Source organism: Scyliorhinus canicula, chromosome 29, assembly GCF_902713615.1.
Source record: "Scyliorhinus canicula chromosome 29, sScyCan1.1, whole genome shotgun sequence".
Classification (NCBI taxonomy): Eukaryota; Metazoa; Chordata; class Chondrichthyes; order Carcharhiniformes; family Scyliorhinidae; genus Scyliorhinus; species Scyliorhinus canicula.
In genome coordinates this window covers 13,737,160-13,762,976 of record NC_052174.1, presented here as the reverse complement: position 1 = coordinate 13,762,976, position 25,817 = coordinate 13,737,160, and the positions used below count along the sequence as shown (strand labels likewise).

The 25,817-nt window shown below is 48.9% G+C and overlaps 1 protein-coding gene across 1 annotated transcript; it reads left to right on the top strand.

The window, feature by feature from the left end:
• The first annotated feature begins 13,308 nt into the window (after nucleotides 1-13,308).
• LOC119958327 (sericin 1-like) lies at nucleotides 13,309-25,297 on the top strand. Its single transcript, XM_038786767.1, has 10 exons — nucleotides 13,309-13,994; nucleotides 16,917-17,000; nucleotides 18,245-18,358; nucleotides 18,830-18,943; nucleotides 21,775-21,888; nucleotides 22,357-22,470; nucleotides 23,220-23,333; nucleotides 23,806-23,919; nucleotides 24,577-24,690; nucleotides 25,164-25,297. The coding sequence occupies exons 1-10, from the start codon at nucleotides 13,916-13,918 to the stop codon at nucleotides 25,295-25,297; spliced, it is 1,095 nt and encodes a 364-aa protein (XP_038642695.1). The 5' UTR covers nucleotides 13,309-13,915.
• Nucleotides 25,298-25,817: the final 520 nt, after the last annotated feature.

The window sequence follows — 25,817 nt, the reverse complement described above, 5'->3', positions numbered from 1 at the left end:
GGCCTGAATTCTCCGGACGTTGGGATTCTCTTCCCGCCGGCTGGCCGGACGGAGGATCCCGTTGCCGGCGGAGAATCTCGCCCCCCCCACCCCCCTTGCGCGGTCTATGGTACACGTAAGCCATTTCCTTCCCAATGGTGTAGCCACTTCCAGCTAAAGCGGCAATTTCCTCAGGATTTCAGGCTTGATTGACGCCTTTGCTGAAAAGGGCCAATTCTCAGATGGTTTCATGGGTACCTTCCTCTTGCTTCTCTGGGCTTAGAATTTGATATATTATGTAAAAGTTTCTAATGGCACCCTGTTGCTATTTGGGGCCCTGGGTGGGGGGGGGGGAGTCATCTTCCTCCTCGATAATGACCCCCCCCCCCAACTCAATTTACACACTAGTGCCATTTCCTGCATTGAGGAGCTCTGATGCGCGGATCTCGATGAGCGGAGGTCTTCAATGCCGGAAGAAATGGGGACGTCATTGACGGGCCCTCGAGCCTGACAGGGCACCCCGTGCCAAGCTTGGCATCTTGGCACGGCCAGCCTGGAACCCTGGCTCTGCCCCTCTGGTTAGATCTGCTTAGATCTCATGAGGCCTAACCACCATCAGGAAACCCTGGGAAAGGCCTCTCCCGGGATCTGCTGGCCATGACCCGCCCTGATTCTGGCAGGACAAATCGCGCCCATGTTTCCAGTTGCCCTGGCCCTACACTCTGGGTTTTCATCCCGAAACCTTTCCAGCTCTTCACCTCTTTCTCCTTGTTTTCCCGAACGGGCTGGTTTAGCACAGGGCTATATCGCTGGCTTTCAAAGCAGACCAAGGCAGGCCAGAATCCCGGTTCAATTCCCATACCAGCCTCCCCGAACAGGTGCCGGAATGTGGCGACTAGGGGCTTTTCACAGTAACTTCATTTGAAGCCTGCTTGTGACAATAAGCGATTTTCATTTAATTTAGAATTTACAGTGCAGAAGGAGGCCATTCGGCCCATCGAGTCTGCACCGGCTCCTGGAAAGAGCACCCTACCCAAGGTTAACACCTCCACCCTATCCCCATAAGCCAGTAACCCCACTCAACACTAAGGGCAAATTTGGGACACTAAGGGCAATTTATCACGGCCAATCCACCCAACCTGCACGTCTTTGGACTGTGGGAGGAAACCGGAGTACCCGGAGGAAACCCACGCACACACGGGGAGGATGTGCAGACTCCGCACAGACAGTGACCCAAGCCGGGAATCGAACCTGGGACCCTGGAGCTGTGAAGCAATTGTGCTATCTACAAAGCTACCATGAGCGTAACGGGGCCGGAGAATCGCGCCCTCTGCACTCAAAGTGACAGTCTGTACCGTTGCTCTTTATTGAAAGAAAAGATTGGATTTATGCAATCTAACTAGTGTTTCATGATTTACCTTTCCATTTGACAGAGAAGTGGGCTATTTGGTCCATCATAAGGACACCTCGACACAGGAGCGGAGCAGAACGTCACTGAACAAAGAGACCATCTGGTGATTATCACTTTGCTACTTGGGCAACGTTGCTCGGCAAAAACTGGCAACTGGCAATGGTTTAAAAACAATTTCATTCGCTGCAAAGTACTTTGGACAATATGAGGCGATATCGAAATGGACATTTCTCTTTCTTTGGGAGCGAGATTGCCGATCTGAGATCTGAAGATTTATACTGGTGGAAATCATGGATTTAACAATATTATGGGAGTGCCCCTTTCAGAAATGTTTTTGTCAGTGTTAACATTTATAAATACCTTAATAAAATATTTCGAAAAAAAAATATTTTTGTCTTATCACATGGCTTGAGTGATGTCATTTTGTGGGTGGAGCTGGGCTGTGGCTCTGAGTTTCACCTTCGCTTTGATTTTGGACTGGTTTTGAACTGCGAAGGTTGAAGTGTTTCTCTATCCTCATTTTAAAAGCTGTTTCCCGACTGCTTGATAACGTAAAAGAGATAATTGCTTTCTGGAAGGAATTCAATCCTGCTGTTTGGAAAGGGGAACAAGGGGTTTCTGGTTTTACTTGGATTTTGTTATTGAATTGGAACAGTTAGGGGGGAATTCATGAAGGGTTAGACATAGATTACTGCAGCTGTGTGTGGTCTTTATGTTTGTAGTTGATAAAAAATTTTGCTGTGTGTGTTTATACAAATGTTAACTAAATTCTTGGAATAAAGCTTGTTTTTTTTAATTAAAAGCGCCAAAGAACTCTGCTGTATAACACCTGCCAGGCAGGCCCCTGTGCTCACCATAACCAAAATCAATAAACAGTTGTAGGTCAGGTGAGCTACATAAAATACTTTGGAGTTTTCTAAACTCTGACCCATAACAACAGTGACAGCGAAACTGACCAGGCAGTCACTTGGGGCAGCACGGTAGCATGGTGGTTAGCATAAATGCTTCACAGCTCCAGGGTCCCAGGTTCGATTCCCGGCTGGGTCACTGTCTGTGTGGAGTCTGCACGTCCTCCCCGTGTGTGCGTGGGTTTCCTCCGGGTGCTCCGGTTTCCTCCCACAGTCCAAAGATGTGCGGGTTAGGTGGATTGGCCGTGCTAAATTGCCCGTAGTGTCCTAAAAAGTAAGGTTAAGGGGGGGGTTGTTGGGTTACGGGTATACGGTGGATACGTGGGTTTGAGTAGGGTGATCATTGCTCGGCACAACATGAAGGGCCTGTTCTGTGCTGTACTGTTCTATGTTCTAACCCACCCCCCCACCAAAGTTGGATGAATTTCAAACGTTTTAAATAAGTAGATTCCTTTTTAGTTTTTATTGGCTGGGAACAGTAAACTTGTCTATATGTCACGATTATTAAGTAGTGAGAGTCCCAGAACTTGCTTAATTCCTTTCCCTGGTTCCTGGTTGCCCCGAGAAAGTGGTGGTGAACGCCCTCCTTGAGGCCTGTTCCCTTGCAGCATTAAGGTGCTACTGGGTGACTATTCCCAGAGCAGTTCAGTGCCAGTTTGTGTGAGAGTGCAGCTACGTACATGCCGAGACCTGGGAAGACCAACATGCTTCCCGCTCTGAAGGGCACTAATGAACGGTGAACTGCTTTATGGTTGCTCCGGCCCTGCCTCTCACTGGGAGTTTGAATTGAGCCTCGGGCCTTGAAGGCACCAGGATCGCAGAATCAGAGAAATACACAGTGAAGAAGAGGCCCTCCGGCCCATCGAGTTTGCACCGACACATGACCTGTCTGCCTAATCCCATTTGCGAGCACTTGGCTCATAGGCCTCGAATGTTGTGACGTTGCCAAGTGCCCATCCTGGTACTTTTTAAAGGACGTGAGACAACCCGCCTCTACCCCCCCCCCCCCTCCCTCCAAGGCAGTACGTTCCAGACCGTCGCCACTTCTCAATTTCAAAATGCTCCCCCTTATCTTTAAACTCCCCCATGACCTGACTGCCCCTCACCCCCTCACCTCTCTTTGTACCCTCCCCCACCCTCGAACTTTCTGCATTCCTCCAATTCCGACCTCTCGAGATCGCCGATGTTAACGTCTCTCCCATTGGTCACCATGGCTTCAGAAGTTAAAGTCCGAAACTTTCAAATGATCTCCCGAAACCTCTGCATCTCTCTCTCTCTCCCTCTCTCTCCCCCTCTCTTCCACCTCGGTTCTGATCATTTGTCCTCATGTCTCCTCACGTGACTCATGGCAGCCTTTGTTTGACAATCGCTGCTGCGATGCGCTGAATGTTTCGAAGGCACTGGAATATAAAATATGCATATTTGGGTGGTGGAATATTGAAGAGACTGGAGGGTACAGCAATGAAAGGAGGCAGTGGAGGTGGGGCAAGGTGAGGAGGAGGTGACTGATGTTGTTCATGATGGAGCAAAAACCTGCACTTTGTTCAATGTCCGACTTTCAAGCTATCTTTGCGTTTACCACCTGTAAGTGGCAGGTTAATCAAGAATAATTGCCCTTAAGTTATAAAGCAATCTGTTGCCCAGAATACATGAGATTATGTTTTGCTTTATTATTGTGATACAACCATGACTCCACCTGCCCTGATTAAATGTGATCCCCGATACTGCTTATTCAGTCAGATATCCTTGTCTAGATATTTGATTGGCTCTAGACTTTAGACCTTGGGGGAAATCCCCCCCCCCCCGCTCAGTGTTGCACTGCTGGTCTCCATGGCGACCAGGCGCGATGGCCACGCTGGGGGGGACGCGGAGGCCATCAGAGCCTCTGGGTAGTCGAGGACAGGGCATGGCGCCCTGGCATTGACTGCGTGCCAGGGGCAGTGCCGAGGGATGGGGCCTGAAGTGGGGGTGAAGAGGTTGGGGGGGGGGGGGGGGAGGGGAAACATGAAAGGAACCCTGGAGGGGGGGGCCTAATGGGGGCTAAGATGGGTGGGGGGACGGAAGGAGGGGGGCTGGCAGTGGTGGGGCGTGGAAAGCTGTGGGGGGGGGGGATGTTAAAGGCGGGGGGATGTTAAAGGCCTTTGGTGACCCCATTGCAGGGTATTGGTTACTTGCGAGGGGAGAATGCTGGTATTAGCGATGGGTCTGGTCCTGATGCCCAGTGAGTAATGGAAGGGGGTCTCTGTCTTTAACCAAGGTTGGGGTTAGGGTTGCCTGGCACCCGGGTCTTTGAGGATTCAGACTGGCCGGAGCCTTTAACTTACCCAAATTTCGAAATGCAGCCGGTCCTGAACTTCTTGGATAAAGGATACTCAAACTGTTTGAATAAGATGTAATCTGACTATGTCAGGTATCCAAACTCAAGTCAATTTATACAACTGTTTCTTGACTTTTACATTGCCCCATCAAGCAGGAAAACATCACTGGAGGCATAACTTCGAAAAGATGGAGACCAGGTCAAAGGTCAAGAGTGTCACCAGTTTGGTCAAAGAGATGGATGTAGGGACGGTTCTTAGAGGAATAGAGAATGATGAGGGACATTGATAGGGTGGATAGGACGGAACCTTTTCCCCTTAGTGGATGGGTCACTAACCAGGGGGCAGAGATTGAAGGTCAGGGGCAGGAGAGTTCGAGGGAATTTGGGGAAACACCTTTTCCCCCAGAGGATGCTGGGAATCTGGAACTCGCTGCCTGAAAGGGTGGGAGAGGCGGGAACAACATTTAAGAAGCTTTTAGATGAGCGATTGAAACTCCAGCAAACAAGGCAACGGACCAAGTGCTGGGAAACGGGATTAGAGTAGAGAGGGGCTTGATGGCCGGCACACACACGATGGGCCGAAGGGCCTATTTCCAGGACAAAGAGCAGGTGGAGCACGCGGTGGTGTGGGTGGGAGGGACATGCAATCCGAATCCACCAGGATACAGGGGTCGACTTGGCCAAGCGGTGGGCCAAGTTTAATGGGGCCTAAGCGGTTTGATTTATAAGTAACGTGTGGTTAGGCGTGTTGTACCCGAGAAGACTATGGGTAACATATGGCAACAAAGAACGCTATTTTAACATGGGAAAACAGGGGGCCATTGGGAGGGGAGGGAGGGGTAAAGGGGAGGCAGGCAAGGGGGGGGGGGAAAGGCATTATGGGTAGGGGAAAAGGAGACGGCAAGGGCAGGTGGGCTGGAGGTGGGGAGGGTAGAGTGCTGGTTACAAAAGGCCGCACGTGGAGGAACAAATAAGACAATGGCGGACATCTTGGATGGCCCACAAACAAGGGGAAACCCCGGCGTGTAGGGGCACACCCACGTGGTAGATATAGCTGACCCTGCAGAAGGGGAGGGGACAAACACACCCGCATCTGAATAGTCACCTGGAACGTGAGGGGACTAAACGGGCCGGTGAAAAGTTCCAGAGTCTTCGCCCGTCTAAAGAATCTGAGGGCCGACGTAGTCTTCCTCCAGGAGACACATTTGAGGGGGAAGGAAGGGCTGGATAGGGAAAACCTACCAAACTTAGTTTGGTATGAGGACGAGAGGGGGGCTATACTGTTCAGCAAAAGGACGGCCATTACAGCGACAAACACAGTGATGGCCCGGGGGGGGGGGGGGGGGGGGGGGGGGGGGGGGGAGGGGGTGGGGGGGGGGGACATAATGGTTAGCGGTATCCTGGAAGGGGCACCAGTGGGTCGTGTAAATATATACGTCCCAAACTGGGATGACGCTGACTTCTTTAAATAAACCAGGGTGGAGATCGTGACCCAGACTCCCACCAGTTCATCATGGGGGAGACTTCAACTGTGTACAGGTCCCAATGAAGGACTAGTCCATCCCACATCAGGGAAAGAATCGGCAATGGCAGAGGAACTGAACATCTTTCCGGAGTAGATGGCCATGGTTCAAACATCTGAGGGAGAAGGAGTTCTCCTTCTTCTCCCAAGCTCACAAAGTATATTCCCGAATCGACTTCTTTGTAGTGGGTAAATCGGTGCTTCCGCGATAGTCATCTTGGGCCACGCACCGCACTACGTGGATGTGAGGTTGTAGAAGGGTCCGGGGCCAGGCCCCCCCCCCCCCCCCCCCCCCATGGAGGCTGGACACAGCCGTTCTCGCTGACAGGGCGTCCTGTGCAAGAATATCACAAGCCATCGACGGATATGTAACCTGCAACCAGAACAGGGAGGCCTCGCCCTCCACATTCTGGGATGCACTGAAGGCGGTGATAATGGGAGAGATCGTACAGGGGACTCAGGGACAGGAAGGAGAGAGCAGCTCGGTAACAGCTGATTGACACCATATTGGTGGTGGTGGGGGGGGAGATTTCAGGATCTGTAAAAGCTGCTCACCCATTTTTGTTAATAATAATAATTGCTTATTGTCACAAGTAGGCTTCAATGGAGTTACTGTGAAAAGCCCCTAGTCGCCACATTCCAGCGCCTGTTCGGGGAGGCTGGTACGGGAATTGAACCCGCGCTGCTGGCATTGTTCTGCATTACTGTGCTGCATTGATGAAGATCAGCCATGATCTCATTGAATGGCGGAGCAGGCTCGAGGGACCAGATGGCCTACTCCTGCTCCGGGTTCTTATGTTCTTATTACCAGCCAGCTGTTTAGTCCACTGTGCTAAACCAGCCCCTGTTCTTTGGCCAGAGGGAACAAATCGGAAATGAGATAGCTGGTTCTCTGACGGGATGAGATGACATGATCTAAATGACCTTTGATCAGCTTGACCGCCCTTCCGCCTGGAATTCTAATGTGTCAGCCATGTGGAATGGTGTGATTTACTCTGTGATGTAACTGAAGTCCAGTCTAATGCCTGGGTTGTTGAGCAAGATTTTGAATTGGCAAGTTATCATGGGAGCGAAATGTTCCCGAGGATGTAATCTTGAAAGCCATAAAATCAAATCAGCTAATATGCTATTCATGCGTTTTGTACTTGGCTCTTGTTTATTTGTTTATTTACAGTGCTTAATCGATCGCTGTTGCTAAGTTGCTTCATTGTTTGCTATTGCGAAGCGATTGTGTAGAATTGGACATTGGAAAGCTTGGAATGGACAAGTCAGCATTATCTTTTATCTGGTTTAGCTCGCTCGGCTAAATCGCTGGCTTTTAAAGTAGACCAAGGCAGGCCAGCAGCACGGTTTGATTCCCGTACCAGCCTCCCCGGACAGGTGCCGGAATGTGGCGACTAGGGGGCTTTTCACAGTAACTTCATTGAAGCCTACTCGTGACAATCAGCGATTTTCATTTCATTTAGTGATGCTCTCACAGGACATAATCCAGGTCGACACACACCACATGTTACTGCATTATCAGGGCAGCGAGGTAAAAATGACGCCCCATCTGACCTCAATAAAAGATGCCACGGTACTATTGGATCAATGGGGTTCTCCCGCATTGTCCTGGGGATAATAATTACCCTCAGCCAACATCGATAAAACAGATTACCGGCAGAAAGTTTCATATTTCTGTTTGTGGGACCTTCCCAGGCGCAAATTGGTTGCGTGTTTCCTGTGTTACAACAGTAATTGGACTTGAAAGTACTTCACTGCTTGTGAAGCATGGGCAGAATCCCTGGCCCCGCCCCTGCCTGGCGACTGGAGACTCCCCCGCCCGAGGTCGATGGGGTTTTCCAAAGTCCGCGTCTCGCCCGTGTCGATCTTGCGCTGGGTGGGGCGGAAGAATCCAGTCCTTGGACACAAATTCTACTGGAGAATGTTCCTTCTTCAAATCCCCGGGAGTGGCTTAAAACTGAACACATTTAAAGGTGGAAACAGTGAATCCATTATAGGTTTGAATAATGTAAAGGGTTAATGTTAAAGGTGTCAATATAGAGGTTGGGATTTTTCCCAATCATTTCCAAATCATTGGGGGACACGATTTTGAGCACATATTTTGTGCAATTCATTGCCAAGAGCAGAAGAGACTTTGATGCTATCGTCATTTTCATCCACGCCCTAGGAACGTCAAGAATGGACTTACTCAAGTTCAGGCCGGCAGACTCTCTTCATAGTTGTTGAATATTACTCCAGATGGATTGAGGTTAAATGTCTTCGTGAAACAACCTCAGAGCAGCCATCAACATCCTCTTTATCCGCATACATTGATACCATGTCTAACCCTAACCCTAACCCTAACCCTAACCTTAACCCTAACCCTAACCCTAACAGGGGCTGATTTAGCTCACTGGGCTAAATCGCTGGCTTTTAAAGCAGACCAAGCAGGCCAGCAGCACGGTTCGATTCCCGTATCAGCCTCCCCGGACAGGCGCCGGAATGTGGCGACTAGGGGCTTTTCACAGTAACTTCATTGAAGCCTACTTGTGACAATAAGCGATTTTCATTTCATTTCAAAACTTCTGACGTTGCAAGAGCAAGGGGAGGATGAATATTATGCAAATCAGACAAAGAATTACAATCAATGAATTCATGAGTTACCAGGGGTGCAATTCTCCCAAAGGGAGACAAAGTGCCGACGCTGGAATGAAAACCAGAGTGTTTCACTCTAGTGTCGGAGGCCGCTCTTCGCCTCCTATTCTCCCACCCCCAGGGGGCTAGGAGCGGCGCCGCATCAATTACGCGCGCCGGGCCTTGACACCCACGTCAAAGCGGCGCCACGTAAATGACGTCACCCGCGCATGCGCAGGTTGGAGTGATCTTGTCGGAGTGACCTTGTGGGGCGGCGGCCCGATGATCGATGGGCACCGACCGCGGGCCAGACCCCTCCTGAGCACCCCCCTGGTGCTCGATTCTCCCTCCACCCCCCACAGGCCCCACACTCAGCGGTCGCGCGCTGTTCACGCCGGCAGCGACCAGGTGTGGTTGGCTCCGGCGTGAACCGGTCGGATTAGGCAGGCCGCTCGGCCCATCCGGGCCGGAGAACCGCCGCTCGACCGTTGGAAACGGCGAGCGGCGATTCTCTGAGCGGCCTGTCGTAAAACGCGACACACCGTTTTGGGGGGGGGGGGGGTGAGAGAATCACAAGCGAGTGCCAGGGCGGCGTGGCGTGAATCGCCCGGCACTCCCGCGATTCTCCCACCCGGCATGGGGGTCGGAGAATCGTGCCCCAGATCTCCAGGCAGGTATTCCCAGTCCGGATTAGAGACCAGGATAGAGAAGGTCAAGTTCTGGAGAGGTTACAAAGTCTGAGATTGTATCTGGTTTAAACGGAGGTCGGATTTTCCAACCCCCCCCCCCATGACATGTTTTCGAGTAATGCCTCGACCAATCAGAGGCAACCTGCCATGGGTTGAATTTGAACAAAGCTGGGCAGTTAACTGTTCCATGCTGCATTCTCCATGGCAACACCTCCACCAATAATAGTCCAAATACCAACCAATAAGCACCCTCTTCTCATGCAGTATGAATTGTTGTTCCTGCGTTTACCGTTGGTAATATCCTGTGCATTTTCCTGATTAGTGCAAGGTGTGAAACTTTGATAGCTTTTCTCTTTATTCAGCGCTCCTCAAGTTCTGCACCACCAAACAATTATTTCTACTCCGCAGAGTTCAAGGGGGAACTTGGCGATCTGAATCCCAGACAGAGATATGAACAAGGCCAGGGAGATTGGTCAAACTGTCAACATTGCTAATCTCTGCAAACTAGTGATGAAGACAGAGGCCAGATTTTTGGCAACAGCAGAGATGCCCTTCACCATGGTGAAAATCTTGGAAAGGGCCAAAAAGTTGCCCCACATCTTCGTGCAGGCAGGACTGGTGTCGGGCTGAAACATTTGACCATTTAAGTCACCAATTGCCTCCGCTGAAATGGGATTTCTGGGCCAGGATTGTGGAATGTGGAATCTGGGCCAGGGTTTTACAACTTAGCCTCGGTGTGTCTTCTCCCTGGCGCATGCGGCAAGTCATTTACATCCCCATTGAGTTTTGCGGGAATAAAATATCCTGCCAGCTGGTTGGGGCTGAAAACTCCTGGCCCTGTGCAGGTTAGAAGAGGTGCGAGATAGTCTGAACTTGGTGGATTCCTTTGAAGATGTATGGTGAATGTATTCCCAGGGCACCTTTAGGAGAGGAAAGGCAACCTTTGGGAGAGGGACGACACCTTTTGGGATTGTTAAAAGTAAACATGTACCACTTAAGCAAAAAACTCATTGGAACTGTCAAGCTGTCAAAGAACTGTCAAAGCTGCCAAAGGATAGTAGGTAAACTGGAATGGAAGGATTAAGGGAACAGGGTGGTGGGTTGGATGTGTGGGTTGGCATGAGTTGGCACTGAGGTTATAAAGGACTACGGTAATGTGGGGGGTATATGGGGGGTTTTAGAGACTATGGGGTGGGTAGAAGGACATAAGTTAGCGGAGTAGGGATAGTGGAGGGCTGGCGTTACCCAATCTTTCAGGATATTACTGGGCGGCAAATGCATCGATGGTACGAAAGTGGATGATGGAAGGGGAGGGGGCAGCTTGGAAGCGTATGGAGAGGGCGTCCTGTGGCAACATAAGCTTAGGGGCACTGGTAACGGCACCATGGCCGCTTCCTCCCGCGAGGTATACCACGAGCCCGGTGGTGGCGGCCACCCTCAAGATCTGGGGGCAGTGGAGGCGACACAGGGGGGAAGTGGGGGGTTTGATAAGGGCACCACTAAGAGGGAACCACAGATTTGCACCGGGAAATACAGGAGGGGGATTCTGAGCTGGCAGAGGGTGGGCATTAGGCAACTGAAGGACTTGTTTATAGAGGGGAGGTTTGCGAGCTTGGGAGAGCTGGAGGAGAAATTCGGGCTCCCCCCGGGGAACACGTTCAGGTACCTCCAAGTGAAGGCATTTGCCAGGCGACAGGTAGAGGGGTTTCCCGTGCTTCCCGACAGGGGGGCGAGTGATAGGGTGCTATCAGGGGTCTGGGTTGGGGAGGGGAAGATCTCGGACATTTATAAGATTATGCAGGAGGTGGAGGAGGTACCAGTAGTGAGTTGAAAGACAAGTGGGAGGTAGAGCTGGGGAACAGTTAGAGGATGGGACATGGGCAGACGCCCTAGAGAGGGTCAACTCGTCGTCGTCATGTGCGAGACTGAGTCTTATTCAATTTAAGGTACTGCATAGAGCCCACATGACGGGGACAAGGATGAGTCGGTTTTTCGGGGGTGAAGACAGGTGTGTCAGATGTTCGGGAAGCCCTGCGAATCATGCACACATGTTTTGGGCATGTCCGGCACTGGAGGAGTTCTGGAAGGGGGTGGCAGGGACGGTGTCGAGAGTGGTGGGGTCCAGGGTCAAGCCAGGATGGGGACTTGCGATCTTCGGGGTTGGGGTGGAGCCGGGGGTACAGGAGGCGAGGGAGGCTGGAATATTAGCCTTTGCGTCCTTGGTGGCTCGGAGGAGGATCTTGATTCAGTGGAGGGACGCAAGGCCTCCAAGTGTTAACACCTGGTTAAACGACATGGCAAACTTCATCCAATTGGAAAGAATCAAATTCGCCCTGAGAGGGTCGGTGCAGGGGTTTCTCAGGCGATGGCAACCCTTCCTGGACCTCTTAGATCAGAGATAGAAACTGGGGTCGTGACAGCAGCAACCCGGGAGGGGAGGGGAGGGCGGGGAGGGAGGGAGGGGGGGGGGAAGGTGGGGGGGGGGGAGGGGGGGGGGGAGGGGGGATAACAACGAAGGAAACACGGTATCGGTGGTGTCACGGGCAAGGCCTGCCCGGGACACTGCCAGAACGACAAGATGGTCTGGCGGCCGGTTTCGTCGGCGGGGGGGGGGAGGCGGGGGGGGGGGGGGGGGGGGGGGGGGGGGGGGGTAGGGGGTGGGGGGGATTCTTGTTAAGTAGGGGGGTTTGACTTTGTTTTGATATAATTCAAATGTAGGGGGGGTTAAAGTGTTTGTACTCTGAAAAATTCTTCAATAAAAAGTATTTAAAAAAAAAAAAAGAAGGACATAAGTTGGAATGGGGGTATATGAGGGGCTGGTGGGGCCATTAGGTGACATGTGTTGGCATGGGTGGTGCAAGGGGAGTGTGTGGGGTCAGGACTAGTTTTTGCTTTGTTGTGCTTTCAAATTTAGATTGGCTGAATGCCTGAGCACAGAGGCAGTCCTCCGACCAGCTCACCTCTGCATCCAGCAGCCTGTCTTCCCATCCATCCCATGCCCCAGACGGAAAATCCGACCTGCATGTGGTATTTTTCAAAGGTTGGGGTCAGAGAGCTCGGAGATTCTTCTATCTCTGCGCACCTGACCTGGGTACACAAATCTAGGCCAGAGGCTCTGGGCGGATGTATAGAATAATATAAATAGTATTTATTGAGTCAGAGGCTTGGTGAGAGATATAATATTAAAGGGTTAATGTTAAATGCATAAATGTATAGTCTACATAATCGGTGAAGTAAGATTACTGTGGCACGGTGGCGCAGTGAGTTAGCACTGCTGCCCCACAGCGCCAACGGCCCGGGTTCAATTGCGACCTCAGGTGAAGTGTGGAGTTTGCACTTTCTCCCTGTGTAGAGGCCACTTTGTAAATAGTTGGCATAAAATCATAGAAAAAGTAGTTTGCTAATCGTACCGCCTTCGACATATCTGTCAACCCTGGACCATAACAATCACATATCACACCAAAGACATCAATGACAGAGCTTAAAGCTATGACTTGAAACCTAGAAGCTATTATAACTTTATAAATAACGCTTATAAATTATAATTATTTTAGCAAAACAAACAATTCACAACATGTGTGGCCGAGAGTCAGACTTGAGGAACAATTGTCAAATCTAGTTGGACATATTCCTCAAAAGTTAATCATGTAACTTTCCAATACCCCCCGGCCCCAATACCCCGGCTATTGGGGCTGGTTTAGCACAGTGGGCTAAACGGCTGGCTTGTAATGCAGAACAAGGCCAGCGGCGCGGGTTCAATTCCCGTACCAGCCTCCCCGCACAGGTGCCGGAATGTGGCGACTAGGGGCTTTTCACAATAACTTCATTGACGCCTACTTGTGACAATAAGCGATTATTACTGATCGAAAGCGGGCAGAATCGTCATCGCGGAATTGAATCATTCTTGAATCTCGGCACCGTCAATATTTTCAAACTAACAAACAGAAATGTTGAAATTGTTGCCATGAATTTTCTCCATGTCTTCTTTGCATCACTGTCCAGGATGTTCATTTTGAATTCCTGGGAGCTTGCTTCCTCTGTATTGTATTAATGCAATCCTTAAATCATTTCTTACCGGGATGTCAACAAAGTCAAATACTCTCAGTCAAGATTAAGGGTCTTGCTTAGAATTTGAGTTTCACACCCAACAATATAATCGGTACAAAGGTCCTAAGTGATGCATTTTTGTTGAACGTTACCATGCAGGACTAATAAATATTTCACATAGTTGCCATTTTACAACCTATTGACGCATAGACAGTTATATAACGATCCTCAGTTGGCTTGCTTATTCATTGTCAATCAGCCTCAGAACTCGGCTGTCTTTGTGACCCGACACTACCAGCCCATTTCAACTTCATCTGTGGATTCCTTAAAAGATCAGCAAAGGCTGATTTGAAGCACACACCGAATCGATTTTGGACACTTTGCTTTCACCTTGTGAGCTGTGATTTTCAGGTGCACAACACAAAAATGGGCAGCACCTCGTACAGGCTTACACAGGTGTTGGCTTTACTCTTCTGGCTCTCTCCTGCAATCACAGTGATATCGGGTGAGTGTTTTGAGTGAATAAATATTCTGCGTAAGTGGGCAGATGCTGTAGGGGAAAGAAAGACTTGCACTCGGAAAGCGCATCTCTTAAAAGTTGTTCACAGCTGCAATGGCTTATTTGATAAAGGAGAAGATGGAAGCAGGCTTTGGAATAGTTGGAGAGAGGGCTGCCCCAGAACTGGGGAGAATAGTGATATAGGTCCAAGTCAGGATGATGATAATTGGCTTGAGAGGGAGCTTGCATCTGCTGCCTTTCTCCTTCAAAATTGCAGATGGGGACAGAATCGCCATAGGATGCTTGACAAGATGCCGAAGTGTATCTTTCATGCAGTACAGAGCTTTAAAATTCTGCGTACAGAGCGAAGGCAACTCCGAAATTTGATGATTGATTCAGGCGGGGCAGAAAGAGATACAGCTTTCAGTTTTAACTTAAACACAAATATCAATCTCGAGCAGATAACATTTACCGGAGAGGTGATTCTGAAGCGATAGCAGGTTGAAATTAAAACGAAAAACATTCAGTCTAAAGCCGACACAACTAATGTGACATAGAACAGAAACAATATTTGCACATCAAGGATCAACAAAGAATTAACTTCAGCCAACAGAACAGCAGAAAGGGGGTTTAACGACATTCTCACTGGACAACAACATCACAGGGTATTGGTAGATAGTGTGACTTATTATTTAACGATATCATACCGAAAATATTCTCAGGGAAGTTAGATGTCCATCGAAAAGAGTTTTGAGTGCTAGACACTGGTAAAGGCAGACTCGAAACTAACATTTAGACGAAGGAGGGGAGAATTAAACGCATCCTTCCATTCCGATTTGGAATAAATATTTGAGTAGATCACACACAGTGTAGTCGGGTGGGTAATTCTGCAGACACACTGGGCGAAATTCTCCGACCCCACGCAGGGTCGGAGAATCGGCCGGCACGCGCATTAATCCCGCTCCCGCAGGTTTTTTAATTCTCTGACCGGCCAAAACGGCGTGTGCAAATCCCGCCGGCAGCCTCTGAAAGCTGGCGCCGGCGGGATTTCATTATATTTTTGTTTCCACAAATCTCCGGCCCGGATGGGCCGAAGTCCCGCCGACGTGGCCACGGTCACGTCGGCGAAAATCACAGTAGCTTTAAAACGGCGTCAACCATTGATGATGGTTGACGCCGTTCAGTGTCGGGGGGGGGGGGTTGCGGCATCGGGGGGGGGGGGTTGCGGCATCGGGGGGGGGGGGTTGCGGCATGGGGGTTGCAGCATCGGGGGGGGTTTGGGGGCAGGGCGTGCAGAGGGGGGCGACGGATGCCCGGGGCCAACGCACTGTCGCCCCCCCCCCTCTGTACGCCGCTGCCCCCTACCCCAACCACCCCCCCTCACCACCCCTCCCTCCCTCCAACGCCCCTACCCCCCTCACCACCCCTACCCCCCTCCCCACCACCCTACCCCCCCTCCCCACCACCCTACCCCCCCCCCACCACCCCTAACCCCCTCCCCACCACCCCTACCCCCCTCCCCACCACCCCTACCCCCCTCCAACGCCGCCCCCCCCATCTCTCTCAACGCCGCAACCCCCCACCCCTCTCGCCGCAACCCCCCCTCATCGCCGCAACCCCCCCCCTCCCTCACACCGGTCCCCCCCCCTCAACGCCGGTACCCCACCCCGTCCCCCTCCCTCTGAAGGCCGGTACCCACACCCCCCCTCTCTCCTCCTTCCCCCCCTTCCTTCCTCCTCCCCCCTTCCTTCCTCCTCCCCCTTCCTTCCTCCCCCTTCCTTCCTCCCCCTCCTTCCTCCTCCCCCCTTCCTTCCTCCTCCCCCCTTCCTTCCTCCTCCCCCCTTCCTTCTCCCCCCCCTTCCTTCCTCCTCCCCCCTTCCTTCCTCCCCCCTTCCTTCCTCCCCCCCTCCTTCTCCTCCCCCCTTCCTTCCTCCTCCCCCTTCTTTCCTCCTCCCCCCTTCCTTCCTCCCCCCCTCCTTCCTCCTCCCCCCTTCCTTCCTCCTCCCCCCCTTCCTTCCTCCGTAGTGGGGGGGGGGGGGGTGCGGCGTTAGTGGGGTGTGGGGGTGCGGCGTTGGAGGGGGTAGGGTGGTGAAGGGGGTAGGGGTGGTGAGGGAGGGGGTTGGGGTAGGGCAGCTGCGTGCAGAGGGGGGGGCGACGGTGCGTTGGCCCCGGGCATCCGTCGCCCCCCTCCTCTGCACGCCGCTGGCCCCTACCCCACCCCCCCCCTCACCACCCCTACCCCTTCACCACCCCTACCCCCCTCCACGCCGCCCCCCCTCCAACGCCGCCCCCCCCTCTCTCACTCAACACCGCAACACCCCCCCCCTCAACGCAACGCCGAAAACACCCCCCCCCCCTTCTCCTCTCAACTCAACGCTGCAAACCCCCCAACGCCGGGTCTGTCTCTCTCTCTCCCCCCCCCCCCCCAATTGCCGGTCTGTCCTCTCTCTCTCCCCCCCCCCCCCCCAAATGCCGGTCTGTCTCTCTCTCCTCCCCCCCCCCCAAATGCCGGTCTGTCTCTCTCTCCTCCCCCCCCCCCCCCCCCCCCCCAATGCCGGTCTGTCTCTCCTCTCTCCCCCCCCCCCCAAATGCCGGTGTGTTCCTCTCTCTCTCTCCCCCCCCCCCAAATGCCGGTCTGGTCTCTCTCCTCCACCTCCCCCCCCCCCCCAAACGCCGGGTCTCACCACTTCCGCAGCGGGTGAAACTGACGCGTATCGCGTCAGTCAGCTGCTGGCCCCTCCGGGAACGGAGAAAAGCTGCCTAAAAGAAGGCCTCCACACCGGAGTCATCCACACCAATTTTGCTCGCCGGAAATCGGCGTTACGACGGTCTGCAGAGAATTTCGCCCACTATTCAAAATAACGACCAAACTATTGTCAACTTGAACACAATATTAAACAGCAACCTCATCTTCTCTTTTTTCAACAGGGCAATCAACATCAACTGACACAACAACATTAACCAGCAGCCCAGATGTTTCCACCAAATCTACTGGAGCCTCAACATCAGGAGGTAAATGGCAGATATTGAGATGTATTGGGCTGGATTTTTAATCATTGGTGTAGCCATGAATAGGTGCAGGCACAATTTTAAAATTGTGCTCCTGGAGACGGCACTGAATCCTCCGGACAGTTTGCAATTTTCAGATGGCCTATAGGAATAAGAGGGTCAAAAACCCACTTTCGCCGATTAACGGCCCATTGAGCTCATTAAGGAATTCGTTACAATGTCTTTCTGGGATAGAATGGGATTTTCAATCTTTTTTTCAGGATGTAACCAAACAATTTGGCACAAGTTAAAGCACACCTCTTTGGTTGCTATGGTGCAAAAGGATGTGTGTCTGTATCGGTGTTAGTTGATGTCTTGTTATGCTCTTGACGTAGCATAAGCTGCTTCCTTGATGTTCACTCTGACAAAGGAAGGTTCAGACGTGGAGATAGCTTTAACACATTTATTAAACTGTTAACAATTCTCTTACTCGGATTTGCCTCGCCTGTTAATCCTTCTATAGCTACTCAGACTGACAAACCAGTCTGCTACAATCCACGTGGTTGGTGTGATGTTGAATCAACCCTGTGTCTGTACTCACTGAGTGTCTCCATTGGAAAGAGGGAGATCATGTGTGCTGTGTCCTTTATATATGGGTTGGTGTAATGCCTCCCTGTGGTAGTGTCACCTCTGAGCGTATCGTGAATGCCCATTGGTCGTGTCCTACCTTACTGACCTATTGGTTGAGTGTCTGTGTGTCATGTCTCTGGTGCTCCCTCTAGTGTCTAGCTAGTCTACGTGTCTTTACATTAACCCCTTGTGTATTTACAGTGATGCATATCACCACAGTTGAGGTGTGAAATGGTGGTAGGTCCATATGAGCATTGCCTTGGTATGCATGATCAGTTTATGACATCTTCTGCCTCCTGGTCCTTTCATGAACTGCATTGCCTCCATGGTGTGCCTGTGGCAGTCCCCAAAATGGCCGCTGCCTGCCTTTGCCACTGAGGCTAGTCTGGCGGCTCCCACATCCGAGCGGTATTTGTCACCGCTAATTGGGCACAGGGCTCAGCTCCCGCCCAATCAGAGCACTTACATTTAAAACTAGTGCAGAATTCTCTGAAAAGGCTCTGCATTTCTGATTTGTAACTAATTTTGAGCAGGCCGTACAGTTTAATAGGATGAGATTGTGATGGGGAAACAGGGTGAAATGAATAAAGAAAAACCATTCAGTAGAAACCTGACACAGTTAACTTGACATTAAACAGAAATGATTTCAACTGGACTGGAATCAACAAGCGAATCAAATTCAACGGACACACCAGCAGCAACCAGCAGCCCAAATCTTTCCACAACATCCACTGGACCCTGGACAACAGGAGGTAAATGACAGTCAATGTGACCTATTGCTTCAACATCTAACTAAATATTCTCTGAGCTGTTGGTAGACGAACAGGAAAGATGTTTGTCTGTAATTTCTCTTTCTTGAACTCTAACACAATCTGTAACTGGTTTAATTTAAACATTTAAAATATCAGATGAAGGAACATATGGGGTGCAGTCACTGTTTAAATGTGGCAAAACACAGCAGCCAATTTAGGCACAGGAAGATCACTTAGGAGGTAATGATGATCATCGAACAAAGTTTTGGGTGATGGAAACTACAAAGTCAGACCCCACAAACTAACATTTAGATTTAGGAGGGGAGGATGTCACACATTCTTCCCTTTCGATTTGGAATAAAGATTTGATCAGATCTCCCCGTGGAATAGAAAGGGCAATTCTGCTGATAAACTATTTGAAATCAGTATCACAAATTGTAATCCTGAACGATATAATGTGATATTTAACAGGGACCTCATCAACAGGGCAGCAATCAACTGGACAATCAACATCAACTGACACAACAACATTAACCAGCAGTCCAGATGTTTCCACCAAATCTACTGGAGCCTCAACATCAGGAGGTAAATGGCAGACATTGTGATCTATTGTGTTGGATTTTAAACGTCAGTGAAAGGTGTGACATTATACAAATGTGCAGCATGTGAAGAGCTAATGTTATGTTCAGCATAGCCACTAGAGGGAGCTAAGGGACAGTAATATCAATTGCACTGGCTCTTAAGCGAAGGGGAGGAGTTTAGGCTAGAGCTGACGAAGATAAGATTCATAGTGTAGTGCTGAGTTAGTTAAGATATAATAGTTAGAATTAGTAGATATAGTGTAAGTGCGTATAGATTAATTCTTTCATGTATGTTTGCTATTCAGAATAAGTGCCAAACTCAGATTTAGTCGTGTTAATAAAATTAGTTGAGTTCTTCAAAAGTGCTTTGAGTATCTTTGTGATCGCTACTCATTCCATCCTGGAAACCCCTCACATAGATCACCACAAACGGGTGCAGGCACAATTTTAACCTTGGCTTCCCGGAAAATGGCACTGGACCCTCCAAAACATTTTGCAATTTTCAGCTGGCCAATAGGGGTAAGAGGATGGAAACCCCACTTTTGCCGATTAACGGCCCATTGAGCTCATTAAGTAATTGATTACAATATATTTCTGGGACTGAATGGGATTTTCAATCTTTTTCTCAGCAGGAAACCAAACCGTCTGGCCCAAGTTAATTCATACCCATTTGGTTTCCATGGCGCAGGTCTATCTCTGTGTCAGCTGAGGGGCCGAATGTTATTGGGTGAAATATGGGCATTGACCTGGTGTGAATGGCCACTTTGTGACATCATCATCCTCCTGGTCCTTTGGTGAACTGCTTTGTCAAAATGGTGGGGCAGTGACAGTCCCCAAAATGGCCGCTGCCTGCCTTTGCCACTGAGACTAGTCTGGCTGCTCCCCCATCTGAGCGGTATTTGGCAACGCCAATTAGGCACGGGGGTCAGCTCCCGCCCAATCAGAGCTCTTACATTTAAACATAGTTGCGAATGGGGGAGAGGGTTCAGGGGCACGAAAGGGACCCGGAATTCACCAAGCTGCCAGCTTGCTGATCCAACTCTGAAATTACTCTCTGAGAATTTGGTGGAAGGACATTGAAGGTGTCTGCCTGAAGTTCCTCTCTTCACAATTTGAAGAGTCTGTGACAGGTTGCTGGGAACCAGCTGAAATATCAGAGGGTGGAACTCCATGAAGAACAGTCACTGTTTTAATGTCGTGAAACGCTTAACATCTTAGCTGAAAGTTGGCATCTGTGCCAGTGAAGCATTCCCTCAGTGCGGTACTGACAGTGCCAGCCTAGATATGGGCTCAAACTCTGACTGGTTCTTTAGTTTGAGTCTGGATCAATCTTAGTGAAAGATTTTGCACTTTTGATTTGTAACCAACTTTGAACAGACCGTACAGTTTAATAGGATGAGATTGTGATGGGGAAACAGGGTGAAATGATTAAAGAAAAAACATTCAGTAGAAACCTCACACAATTAACTTAACATTAAACAGAAATGACCTCAACTGGCCTGGAATCAACAAGTGAATCAAGTTCAACGGACACACCAGCAGCAACCAGCAGCCCAAATCTTTCCACAACACCCACTGGACCCTGGACAACAGAAGGTAAATGACAGTCAATGTGACCTATTGTTTCAACATCAAACTAAATATTCTCTGAGCAGTTGGTAGACGAACAGGAAAGATGTTTGTCTGTAATTTCTCTTTCATGAATTCTAACTCAATCTGTAACTGGGTTAAATTAAACATTAAGAATAGAAATGAAGGAATACGTGGACTATAATCACCGTTTAAATCTGGCAAAACACAGCAGCCAAATTGGGCACAGGAAGATCACATGGGAGGTAATGATAACCATCTAACAGAGTTTCGAGTGTTGGGAACTGCAGAGTCAGACTCCCAAACTAACATTTAGATTAAGGAGGAGAAAATGATACACACCCTTCACTTTCCATTGGAAAAAAGTATTGATCAGATCTCACAGTGTAAAGAACGTGCAATTCTGCTGACAAACTATTTGAAATAAGTTTCAGAAATTGTAATCTTGAACAAACTATTGTTGTATTAAACAGGGACCTCATCAACAGGGCAGCAATCAACAGGACAATCAACATCAACTGACACAACAACATTAACCAGCAGTCCAGATGTTTCCACCAAATCTACTGGAGCCTCAACATCAGGAGGTAAATGGCAGACATTGTGATCTATTAGTTGGACTTTTAATCATTAGTTGATATTACATCTTAGCTGAAAGATGGCATCTGTGCCAGTGAAGCATTCCCTCAGTGCGGTACTGACAGTGCCAGCCTAGATATGGGATCAATGTCTGATTGGTTTTTCAGTTTACGTCTGGGTCAATCTGACTGAATCATGGAATGAGAGATTTTACAGTATAAAAGGAGGCCATTCGGCCCACTGAGTCTGCACCGGCCCTTGGAAAGAGAACCCTACCCAAGCCCACAGCTCCACCTTATACCCATAACCCAGTAACCCCACCTAAATGTTTAGGACCCCAAGGGCAGTTTAGCATAGACAATCCACCGAATGCACATCTTTGGACTGTTGGAGGAAGCCGGAGCACCCGGAGGAAACCCACACAGAAACGGGGAGAACGTGCAGACTCCGCACAGACAGTGACCCAGGCGGGAATCGAACCTGGGTCCCTGGCGCTGTGAGGCATCTGTGATAACCACTGTGAAAGATTCTTCACTTGTGATTTGTAACTAACTTTGAGCAGCCATACAGTTTAATAGGATGAGACTGTGATGGGGAAACAGGGTGAAATAAATAAAGAAAAACTATTCAGCAGAAACCTGACATCATTAACTTGATATTAAACAGAAATGACTTCAACTGGCCTGGAATCAACAAGCGAATCAAATTCAACTGACACACCAGCAGCAACCAGCAGCCCAAATCTTTCCACAACATCCACTGGACCCTGGACAACAGAAGGTAAATGACAGTCAATGTGACCTATTGCTTCAACATCTAACTAAATATTCTCTGAACAGTTGGTAGACGAACAGGAAAGGTGTTTGTCTGAAATTTCTCTGTCTTGAATTTTTACACAATCTGTAACTAGTTCAATTTGAACATTTAAAATATCAGAGGGAGGAATATGTTGTGTGTAGTCACTGTTTTAATGTGGCAAAACACTGTAGCCAATTTATGCACAGGAAGATCACATGGGAGGTAATGATAACCATCTAACAGAGTTTCGACAGCTGGGAACTGCAGAGTCAGACTCCCAAACTAACATTTAGATTAAGGAGGAGAAAATGATGCACACCCTTTCCTTTCGATTGGAAAAAAGATTTGATCGGATCTCACAGTGTAAAGAACATGCAATTCTGCTGACAAACTATTTGAAATAAGTTTCAGAAATTGTAATCCTGAACGAACTATTGTTGTATTAAACAGGGACCTCATCAACAGGGCAGCAATCAACTGGACAATCAACATCAACTGACACAACAACATTAACCAGCAGTCCAGATGTTTCCACCAAATCTACTGGAGCCTCAACATCAGGAGGTAAATGGCAGACATTGTGATCTATTGTGTTGGATATTTTATCATCGTTGGAAGTGTGAATGGGTGCAGGCGCAATTATAAACTGGTGTTCCTGGATTCCCCAAAACATTTTGCAATTTTCATATGGCCCACAGGGGTAAGAGGATGGAAAACCCATTTCTCCCGATTAACGGCCCATTGAGCTCATTCAGACGGGAGACTGGGATCCACTTAACATCTGACCTGAGATATGGCATCTGTGCCAGTGAAGCACTCCCTCAGTGCGCAAAAGGATGTCTGACGGCGTCAAATGGCATTGGGACAAGTGTGGGCATTGACTCGGTGTGAATGGCCACTTTGTGATATCAATATTCTCCTGGTCCTTTGGTGAACTCCATTGTCACAAATGCTGGGGCAGTGACAGCCCCCAAAATGGCCGCTGCCTCCTTTTGCCACTGAGACAAGTCTGGCTGCTCCCACATCCGAGAGGTATTTGGCAACGCTAATTGGGCACAGGGGTCAGCTCCCGCCCAATCAGAGCATTGTCATTGAAAAATAGTTCTGAATGGGGGAGATGGTTCAGGGGCACGAACGGGACCCGGAATTCACCAAGGTGTCAGCTTCCTGATACAACACTGAAATTACTGTCTGAGAATTTTGAACAGACCGTACAGTTTAATAGGATGAGACTGTGATGGGGAAACAGGATGAAATAAATAAAGAAAAACTCTTCAGTAGAAACCTGACACAATTAACTTGATATTAAACAGAAATGACTTCAACTGGCCTGGAATCAACAAGCGAATCAAATTCAACTGACACACCAGCAGCAACCAGCAGCCCAAATCTTTCCACAACATCCACTGGATCCTGGACAACAGAAGGTAAATGACAGTCAATGTGACCTATTGTTTCAACATCAAACTAAATATTCTCTCAGCAGTTGGTAGGCGAACAGGAAAGATGTTTGTCTTAAATTTCTCTTTCTTGAATTCTAACACAATCTGAAACTGGTTCAATTTAAACATTTAAAATATCAGATGAAGGAACATATGGGGTGTAGTCACTGGTTTAATGTGGAAAAAAACAGCAGCCAATTTAGGCACAGGAAGATCACTTAGGAGGTAATGATGACCATCGAACAAAGGTTTGGGTGATGGGAACTGCAGAGACAGACTCCCAAACTAACATTTAGATTTAGGAGGGGAGGATGACACACATTCTTCCCTTTCGATTTGCAGGAAAAAAAAATTATCAGGTCTCGCAGTGTAACAGAACAGAGAATTCTGCTGACAAACTATTTGAAATAAGTATCAAAAATTGTAATCTTGAACAAACTATTGTTGTATTAAACAGGGACCTCATCAACAGGGCAGCAATCAACTGGACAATCATCATCAACTGACACAACAACATTAACCAGCAGTCCAGATGTTTCCACCAAATCTACTGGAGCCTCAACATCAGGAGGTAAATGGCAGACAATGTGATCTATTCGTTGGACTTTTAATCATCAGTTGATATTACAGCTTAGCTGAAAGATGGCATCTGTGCCAGTGAAGCATTCCCTCAGTGCGGTACTGACAGTGCCAGCCTAGATATCGGATCAAACTCTGATTGGTTCTTCAGTTTAAGTCTGGATCAGTCTAACTGTATCATACAATCAGAGATTTTACAGTGCAAAGGGAGGCCATTCGGCCCACTGATCTGCACCGGCCCTTGGAAAGAGAACCCTACCCAAGCCCACAGCTTCTCCTTATCCCCATAACCCAGTAACCCCACCTAAACTTTTATGACACCAAGGGCAATTTAGCATAGACAATCCACCGAATGCACATCTTTGGACTGTGGGAGGAAGCCGGAGCACCCGGAGGAAACCCACACAGAAACGGGGAGAACGTGCGGACTCCATACAGACAGTGACCCAGCCGGGAATTGAACCTGGGTCCCTGGCGCTGTGAGGCATCTGTGATAACCACTGTGAAAGATTCTTCACTTGTGATTTGTAACTAACTTTGAGCAGCCATACAGTTTAATAGGATGAGATTGTGATGGGGAAACAGGGTGAAATAAATAAAGAAAAACTGTTCAGTAGAAACCTGACATCATTAACTTGATATTAAACAGAAATGACTTCAACTGGACTGGAATCAACAAGCGAATCAAATTCAACTGACACACCAGCAGCAACCAGCAGCCCAAATCTTTCCACAACACCCACTGGACCCTGGACAACAGAAGGTAAATGGCAGTCAATGTGACCTATTGTTTCAACATCAAACTAAATATTCTCTGAGCTGTTGGTAGACTAACAGGAAAGATGTTTGTTTGTTTCAAATTCATCTTTCCTGTATTCCAACACAATCTGAAACTACTTTACGATTAAACAGTTAAAATATCAGAGCAGGGAATATGTAGAGAGGAGTCACTGTTTAAATGTGGCAAAATACAGCGGCCAATTTAGGCACAGAACGATCGATGAGGAGGTAATGATGACCATCGAACAGAGTTTCGATTGGTGGAAACTGCAGTCAGACTCCCAAACTAACATTTAGATTAAGGAAGGGAGAATCATACACATTCTTCCCTTTTGATTTTGAAAAAACATTTGGTCAGATCTCACAGTGTAACAGAACGGAGAATTCTGCTGGCAAACTCTTTGAAATACGTGTCACAAATTGTAATCTTGAACAAACTATTGTTGTATTAAACAGGGACCTCATCAACAGGGCAGCAATCAACTGGACAATCAACATCAACTGACACAACAACATTAACCAGCAGTCCTGATGTTTCCACCAAATCTACTGGAGCCTCAACATCAGGAGGTAAATGGCAGACATTGTGATCTATCGTGTTGGAGTTTTGTATCATCGTTGATGGTGTGAATGGGTGCAGGCGCAATTATAAACTGGTGTTCCTGGATTCTCCAAAACAGTTTGCAATTTTCATATGGCCCATAGGGGTAAGAGGATGGAAAACACACTTCTCCGGATTAACGGCCCATTGAGCTCATTCAGACGGGAGACTGGGATCCACTTAACATCTGACCTGAGATCTGTGCCAGTGAAGCACTCCCTCAGTGCACAAGAGGATGTTTGTCTGCATCTTCGTCATTTGAGGCGTCAAATGGCATTGGGACAAGTGTGGGCATTGACTCGGTGTGAATGGCCACTTTGTGATATCAATATTCTCCTGGTCCTTTGGTGAACTCCATTCTCACAATGGTGGGGCAGTGACAGCCCCCAAAATGGCCGCTGCCTTCTTTTGCCACTGAGACTAGTCTGGCTGCTCCCCCATCCGAGCCGTAATTGGCAATGCTAATTGGGCACAGGGGTCAGCTTCCGCCCAATCAGAGCATTGTCATT